General features: G+C 33.2%; 2 protein-coding genes and 1 pseudogene across 2 annotated transcripts in view; 2 read left to right on the plus strand and 1 right to left on the minus strand.

The window, feature by feature from the left end:
• LOC141362765 (uncharacterized) overlaps positions 1–3,271 on the minus strand; it is a 44,972-nt gene extending 41,701 nt beyond the window's left edge. The window contains exon 1 of the mRNA XM_073864987.1: positions 3,082–3,271. Within this exon, the coding sequence (XP_073721088.1) occupies positions 3,082–3,133 (52 nt within the window). The 5' untranslated portion in view covers positions 3,134–3,271. The remainder of the gene's footprint in view (positions 1–3,081) is intronic.
• Positions 1–5,429, plus strand: part of LOC129436703 (small ribosomal subunit protein uS7m-like) — a 52,473-nt pseudogene extending 47,044 nt beyond the window's left edge.
• LOC141362766 (small ribosomal subunit protein uS7m-like) lies at positions 3,792–5,429 on the plus strand. Its single transcript, XM_073864988.1, has 5 exons — positions 3,792–3,949; positions 4,170–4,361; positions 4,451–4,514; positions 4,605–4,769; positions 5,023–5,429. The coding sequence occupies exons 1-5, from the start codon at positions 3,906–3,908 to the stop codon at positions 5,242–5,244; spliced, it is 687 nt and encodes a 228-aa protein (XP_073721089.1). The 5' UTR covers positions 3,792–3,905; the 3' UTR covers positions 5,245–5,429.
• Positions 5,430–9,204: the final 3,775 nt, after the last annotated feature.

The raw sequence follows: 9,204 nt of genomic DNA on the forward strand, positions 1-9,204 counted from the left end.
ACTAGTACTTTTTTAATAGAAACTAGTAAGATAATTTATTTTACTAGTAAGATGTTTAATTTTACTCTACAGTGGCCATTTTGACTAGTCATTACATATGACAGGTAAAAAACAATTGTGACTAGTAAGATTAAAAATGTTACTAGTAACTATTGTAAAAGACACTAGTGTCTAATATATAAGTATTAGTACTTAATGAATAACTACTAGTGCCAATAAATAGGTACTAGTATCTAATGATTAAGTACCAGTGTTAAATAGTACTTACTAGTATCTAATGATTAGTTACTAGTAATATTTAAAAAGATACTTGTCACTGTTGGAATAGATACTATCAGAAATGATTAGTTAATATCAAAAACAGAATAACTTCTAGTAACTAAGGCATAATCTGCACTCCTGATAGAGGCGTTTCCTCCTGAGGGGATCTAGATCACAGATGGTTAACAATTTGGTAAACCTTCAGGTCACGAGAACCAACCAAATTCTGATGTGAGTCTTTTAATGATTCTAATCTGTGTATATGGTGGCTCGGCAAAAAGGTTCAGGGAAGCGCTCTTTTATCAGAGGTTTCCCACACAACTCTGTGTGTAATACTTACTACTGTACATTTATGGAAGCATCTGTATACAGAACTTCCTACACTATTGTGTGTCTCTAATTGCAAGGTAAGAATTTGACTCTGATTTTTTTACATTAATGTTAATATTTTTGATTGATGAATTTGAATAACAGAATGGTTGATTTAAGTGTAAAATAAATTGTTAATGTTTATAAGTTTAAAAACTTAAAGTAATTTCTATTATGATTTAAGTGTTTAAAATAAAGATACTAGTAATCTACTGAAAACACAGATGAAGTAGTGTCCCCCGTTTTAGGTTGGATGGAGTATTGCCTCAACCTAAAACTTTTAAGTTATTCAAGACAGTTTTCAGTGTGTTTGGAGAATACATCAGACTTTATTTTAAATTAGGAGAATGCCTCAACACTCAGCTGTAAGGTGTATTACCTTAGCACCTCCAGAATTACATCTTATTCTCTGTGAATGTTATTGTTATGGTAGGCAGATGGGATTGACACAGATGTGAAAAAGCAACAGGTAGTTTATTAAACATACAACGTGTATCCAACACAGTAATGGTAAATGGTGATATCAAGCAACTGCAAACACAAACACTTCTTGACAGTCACAGTATAACAAAAGACACTTTCCTGACGTAGACAATGGACGATAGAGGACAATGATGACGATGATGAATATGAAGAGAGTTCAGAAGAAGTAGTTTTTTTTAGTGGCAGATTGTTATTCATGCAGCTAAATATATTCTATGATCTGTATTAATACCAGGTATATACCAGCTAATATATGTAATTTTAGCATGCCAAAGTCAATTTTAATAACATAAAATATATTTTTCCACCAACAAAATTGTGGCCAGCTTACATGCTGAGTGGTTAGTAACTCTGGAAAACCACTGGCCAACGTGGCTGGTGAGCAAAAAAGTCAATGTCAAGCCCTGTTTACATGCACAAAATTTTGTCAATACAAATTAATTTCATGATTTAGGTTAAGACAATACAGTTTACATGTACCTTAAACATTGCAATCTAATTAAAAATGTTTGTTTTTTTACATTATATAAAATACGATCTAAATGATGTCAGCTCATTCCCACAACCAGTGTTGCCAGATTTGCGTATCAAACCAGCCCAATGAACATTAAAAACTATCCAAAAAGCTTCCCAATCACTATTCATGGCCCAAATTCCAATAACTAATAAATGAAATCCTTTCATCTTTAACCCACAAAAAAAAATGTACTTGCTGAAACAGTTTAAAAGTACCCCAAATCTGAAGTCTGCAAAAAGGCAGAGGACTTGGCAATGCAAGCGCACAGCATCTCTCACTGAGTTCACGCTTTATCTCCTGAGAAATGTACAAAGTCAAAGTTGAGTTGGTGAAAGTTGTTCTTACGAAGTTTTCATATATAGGCAATGAAAACACACTTTTTTAAAAGGCAAAAAATACTATTTCATTTATTTATGTAATCTTATGAAAGACAGGAACCCTGCAGAATGTACAGCACGTGACTCCATGACCTTAGTAATGCGTGTTGTCATTGCCTTGCATGTTTCTGTGATGAGAATCATGTGATACGTAATTAAGAGATAAATATAAGACATGTACACAATTCTTTTGCGCATAATATGCACAAGGTATTTTTGCATCCGATTGAGAAAATACTACAGAGTTAAGTATGTGTGCTCAATGTACACAGACTGCAGGAAATAATGTGACTATAAATTGTAAAACATAACCTACCAAACTGGTTAGTGAATTGACATTGTAACAGCTGGACATGATTTTCATGATATTATTCACTGCAACCCTACGTATATTCTGTAAATTGTTACCCAAGAGTGACCCATACTGGACAGTTCTACATGACAATGTTTAAAGCTTACATAATGTTGCTTCATTATGATTCAACATATTATTTGCATACTTAAATCAAAAAGTATGCTGCGCTAAAGCGCACTGTCCTGTCATTGAACTGTTTTTGCTCCATGTTATCTGTGCATACTTCCAGCAAACAATTTTTGGTTTCCAAAACGTTACCATAACGTTAGGGGAACGTTAAACTTACCTAAAAATAACGTTCTATTTCTGTAAAGAACCAAAAACAAACCTTGGAAAATAACGTTATGGGAACCAAACACTAACGTTAAACTAACCTTAAAATAACGTTCTATTTCTGTAAAAAAAAAACTGGAAAATAACGTTATGGGAAACAAAAACGTTAGAGAAAAAGTTTTTAGAACCAAAAACTAACGTTAGGGAAACGTTTTGGGAACCAAAAATTGTTAGCTGGTATTTACTGATTTTACGTATAGCTTTAATTTTTAGTTTGTTATAATGCAATGCAATTTAACCTCGACGAGTGCAACCAAGTGCTCCGAGTCCGGATGCTTCAAACATTTACATACAATTTAAAAACAAAGTTGTTGAAATATCAACGTACTGACAGACAAAGAAAGATATCCGTGAAAGTTCTGATAAACAGACATTACATAACTTACCATCAGCGATCTTCAGCAGTGCTGAAATAAAAATACAATAAAGCACATGCATCTTAAATACATTGAAGACAAATCAACTATACATGTGTACTATAAACAATCGTAAAAACGTTTCTGTGGTGAAGAAATCTCACGATCATAAAATCTCGGTAGACCACGTTTTACTTTCACTTTTGATGTGACCAAGATTTACTTATTTCTATATCAATTTTTTGCTAAACAAGTACTGAGCAAGCTAGGTTAACTTTACCATCTGACTATCACATTAAAGCTAAGCAACCTAAAAAAATACATTTTACATGTAATTTGTCAAAAAGGATCCACGAACTACCATTCCTATAATGCACTGCTACGCTTGCGTAGAATGGAAAGTTGCGCGAATTTCCCAGAGCGAATATATAAGCATAAAATCTGTACATTTAAATGTTTAGCCCTTGTAAGTTGTCCTGCTTTTGTAACATAATAAGCAAGTATAACGCAGGGTTTAGTTTGACTCAAACCGCATTAACTCAGAGAAACTTCCTAATCAATATTTATATTGAAAAATAATTACAACAAATAAAAAATATGTAAATATGTTAATCTAATAAACGAAAATCATTAAACTATGTTTTTATTTTCAATATTTACATATTAATCAAAGACAATATTTTATTCAGGCAGCAATTTAGACAGCCTTCTTTAGCAGGGGTCCTATAACGGTCGCATCAGGTCGATGTTTAACGTCTGATCTCAGATCAGTGATTCGCTTTCGCGCAAACGTCAACATTACAGTTTGGGTCGCTTAAACTGATCCAAGACCAATCTTGTACATCATTTTAAAGATGGCTGCCTCCATCGGACGTTTTTTAAAACCTTGGACATCGAGGTAAATATTTTACGTTAACAGTTACTTGTTTTTCCTGCTTAATTTCCAATCTAAAATCTAAATAATTTATTTAGAACTGTGCCAATTAATTGTTGTTCATTCCGTTTAAATTTTTTTATAGGTTTTCTTAACAATAGCAAACGTGTTTACATCCGTTACCTAAATTTGCGTTGACATCACGTTGGTTGTTTTCTTATATCATTCTGATATATCTTTTCAGTCTGTGTTTTGTGCGGTGGAGTCGGTATAATCCGTACTATCTGGATCCTGATCCCAGTAAAGATGCCCACACTGATCCAGAATCAGATCTCAGTCCTGAACAGAAAGAGTTGAGAGAACTTAAAACAGTGAGACCAATAAAAGCTGCAGGGTCAAGCGCCACGAGCTCTCCTTTCAATGACCCTGTGATCAGGTAAAACACCTTCAGTTCAAACAACAATAAATATTATTTATAATCTCTCTATAGATCTAACACGTGTGAATTATCTTGCTCCTCAACAGTAAGTTCATCAACATGATGATGGAAGATGGCAATAAAATCCTTGCTAGAGGAATCATGAACCAGGTCTGAATGAAACCACAGCGCACAAGACATCTACATAAAGTCTGATATGTTTTACAGCTTGATATAATTCTGCTTGTTGTATCCGTTTAGACACTGGAGACCATAAAGAGGAGACAGGTGGAGAAATACCACAAATCTCCATCTAATAGAGAAGACATTGAATGTAATCCATACGCCATCTTCCATCAGGCCCTAGAAAACTGCAAACCCATCATTGGTCTGGCCAGCATTCAGAAAGGAGGAAAGTTTTACCAGGTAAATATTCATGTTTTAACATCTGACCTTCACAAAGTTATGTCTGTAAACACACACTTTTATACAATTTAGCATACATGTACTTCAAATGTAATAGTTTACCCAAAAATTGTCTTTACTTAGTCTTGTATCATTTCAAAGTAAAAATGTTGTGGCTTGTATTTTCCTTAAAACAAATATGAATGCATAGTCATCAACATTTAACACAATACAATAAAATCTTGATACTCACATTCATGTGTTTATCTCGCAGGTGCCCGTTCCTCTCACAGATAATCGAAGGCGTTTTCTGGCCATGAAGTGGATGATCGCAGAATGCAGAGATCACAAACATCGTCGCACACACATGTATGAAAAACTCTCACAGGAGCTGCTGGCTGCCTTTGCTAACGAAGGAAACATAGTGAAGCGAAAACACGACCTTCACAAGATGGCCGAAGCCAACCGGGCATACGCTCACTACCGCTGGTGGTAAAGAGACAAACTAAACTCTCACAACTAAACACAAAAATGGGACCTTCTTGTTTCTGACTGGCTGCATCAAAGGTTTTGATGGACACTGATCCAAACAGAAGTCAATGGAAGTAACTGTGTTGTCTTGAATCATACGTGCAGATTGTCTTTGTATAAAAAAATAAAAATAAGATATATACAGTCTCATTCTTAAGATGTCAGAAAAAGGTGATCTATTGAACATGAAAATAATTAAACAGACAACAAATCAAAGACACTTTTATTTGTAACTAATTGTGATAAAATGTACCGTCCAATCAGAAAAAGACTGGTAAAAAATAGATCCATCTTAAAGGGATAGTACACCCAAAAATGAAAATTCTGTTAACTCACTCTCATGTGGTTTTGACGTGTATAAATTTTTTTGTTCTGATAAACGCAAAAATATTTTGAGAAATGTTTGTAATTAATCTGATTAAATTAGTTTTGTTTTACCTTGCTGGGTAAGTTCCACAGAATAAAGTCATATGAGTAGGTATGTTGCTAACTCCGCTGTCGCGGCTGACGTTTTGGTTCCACTCAGCGAAACTCAAGATTTTCTCAGGCGGCGCGCGGTGCTGTTGAAAATAATGCTTCTGTTGGTTTGTTGATGGCGAAATTTCTGAGTTTTTATTGTTAACACCACCGGAAGAAGCATAGGTACCTTCTCGTTTTCAGTCACAACCTTTCATGTTTAACCACTGGCCGTGCGAGCTCGCCAAAGTCGGTTGTTTGAAAAATAGTCGTTGTTTTTGCTGAAGTTGAGTAAAGACATTCTTGAAATTGTAAAGACATTTAGTTTAATTGCTAAACTACAAGTGAACGAAATTTTAAGAAATTTGACCGACTACCAAAGGTGGTTTTACCTCTACCAAAATCTGCTTGAATGGTAAAGAATGGGACGCAGCCGTATAGCCATGTAGATGATATCTGTATATATAGACTGAATAAAGAGTGTTATTTGGTGTAATTAGTGGTTTGTTTTTTTATATATCTGACTTTTCAGAAGTGGAATATGTAGAGGATATGGCAAACAGCTTATCCTGAAAGATTCAGGTCAATATCTTAACGATTTAAAAAGTTATAGCTAAAAACTTCATAATTTTCATGATTCGGTCACACATTTTCTTGAATTTTAATGGAAAACATGGGACCAAATAAAGTGATGATTTTCGAGTTTCAAATGGCCAGTATTTTGTTATTCTTTAACCCATATACATGATATTGGTCTAATTTAAAAGCTTTTTTCAAGCTCTTTCTATCTGAACAACTCGTTTTAGCATTTAACCATTTTGAAAATTTTAGCAACATACCTAATATGAGTGAAATGAAGGCGAGTAAAGCTTTGTTTATACTCGACGCAGCTCCACATCCAAAAATGACAAGCCTTGAGACGATTCTGGCTGAGCAAGCAAGCCTGTTGTTACATATCGCTTTGATCGATCCATGCATATACTATTTATCTGACACAGGGTTTTTTCCCAGACAGGAATTAAAATACACATCTTAAAATACATCAGTTCCCTTTGTTTTGCCTCAAAATGCACACAAGTAATGTTTTTAATAAGAAATGTTTGTTAAAACTAGTTATATTTCATAATTAAGCTAAAACTTAAGCTAAAATCTGTCCGGTAAACCACCCCTTATATTAAAGTGTGGAAACATTGCCATTTAAAACAAATTATTTTACATATAATTCAGAATTATTGGCTTATATTTGTATTGAATGTACCACCGGATGAGGGGTAAAATACAAACCTTGAGATTTTGGCATCATTTGTTTAGTAAAGATGTTAATGAAATGATAATGTTTAATAACGACATATTTAAGAGATTCTTGCTTTATTCATGTTCTCATATTTATACATCAAGCTTTGATGCTACAAGCCCAAAGGTTGTTCTAGTGAACGACTTTTATCCTTTACTTTGTATTGGTTTGGCCACGCGCGGTGTGGAGCAAAGGGTGAGAATAAACAAAGCTTAAAGGGGACATTTCACAGACTTTTTTTAAAATGTAAAATAAAATACTCAGTGTCTCCAGAGTACATATATGAAGTTTTAGCTCAAAATACCATATAGATCAATTATTATAGCATGTTTAAATTGCCACTTTGTATGTGAGAGTAAAAATGTGCCATTTTGGTTGTGTCATTTTAAATACAAATGAGCTGAGGGCTGTTTCATAAAACTAGATTACAGAATAAGCCAGGCTTATTTTGTTAAGTCTGGCTTATTGCCGGTGGATTTCGTTTCATAAAACAAACTTGAACTAGTTCAACCCCGGTTACTATGGAAACTTATGCTTGCAAACTAGCCTGGTCCGGAGCAGGCTAACTGTCAGGCTAAGCCTCAGTTGTTGCTTAACTAGACTTCCACTAACACTGAAATGTAAATGCAATGATATTACAGCTGACTCTTTGACATTTTATTTGACTTTATTAACCACTATTAATCTAACAATTAAAGAAAATAAACTTATATATTAAATTTGATAAATTTTGTTACAATAATAATTAATAAAATATAGACATGTGTTTCATAATATGGTATATTATAGGCCTATCAAATGTTGAATATAAATGATAATCTTAACTACCCCAATATAAGGATAATAGTTTATTAACAAATTTAAGATGTATCTAAATTCATATAATTGCAACGTATTGATGATATATATATATATATATATATATATATATATATATATATATATATATATATATATATATTATTTTTTTTTTTTTAATTCAGATTGTCTGTCACACAAAGAGGAAATTTAATTTAAATATACAACACACAAAAGTCAAGTACAGTCATTTAATTTTTTTATGCTTGGTGTGCATAAAAATGCACATTATTTTAAAGATCTACAGTATTTGTATCTTTCTCTAGTTGTTACATTTTTCTTGAAATTAAAAAAAAAATTATGGTGTCTGCATGGCTCAAGGAATACAATATAATTATGTGATGGTATGCTCTTGGCATTTTGTTGTAATGAGTTAAAATTCTTTTTTTTTTTATCACAGAGAAGATTGTTAGTGTCCTGCATACAATAATTTTTCAGCTCACAAGGCTTGTACTGTAGACTTACAGTATAATGTGCTTATACCTCAGGCTTTTCTTCAACTGATCCTCACTGTAACCATTCATAAAACTCTGTTTATCTATCAACACCTAACACTACACTGTTAAAAAATTATGTAGAACTTACAGTATTACTGTCAGCTGTTTGCCAGTAACTTACTGTAGATTTATATGTATGTTATTTACTGGCAACAGTTTGTTCAAAGTTAAATGAACATTAAACATTAACAAGTCTTTTTATTTACAGAATAAAACCATCAAATAACAGCCTCATGCAAAGCATTCTGGGAACCAAAATATGAAGGAAACAACAGAAAAAGGTTCATGAGGATTTCTGGTTCACAAAATGCTTTGCATGAGGCTGTTATTTTATAGTTTTATGCTGTAAAATCATAGACTTGTTAATGTTTAATGTTGATTTAACTTTGAACAAACTGTTGCCAGTAAATAATAAACCTTTAAATCTACATAAGTTACTGGCAAACAGCTGCATAACTACAGCTAATTTTTTAACAGTGTGATAATAACCCAGTGGTTTAAAATCTCTCATACTCCCAGGGTTTAACATGATGACTTGTGGCTCTATAACGCACACATAATTTGCCATCAAAAATGTTTTGAGTAACATGTCAAGTAATAATGATTGGTCAAGAATATGTGTAACATATATGATTTTACACAATCATTTCTTGTACTACTGTAAATTCAGAAATGCATATGCTGTTCACCCACCATGCTCTCAGTGACCCCATTTTTTTCTTTCAAACACACTTCATCTGCAGGAGTTAAAGCTGTGCTGCTGACAGATGCCAGTGCTCTCCTCATTGCCAGTCAACATCTTTGGCAGCTAACATTATGA

The sequence above is a fragment of the Misgurnus anguillicaudatus genome, unplaced genomic scaffold, assembly GCF_027580225.2.
Source record: "Misgurnus anguillicaudatus unplaced genomic scaffold, ASM2758022v2 HiC_scaffold_29, whole genome shotgun sequence".
Classification (NCBI taxonomy): Eukaryota; Metazoa; Chordata; class Actinopteri; order Cypriniformes; family Cobitidae; genus Misgurnus; species Misgurnus anguillicaudatus.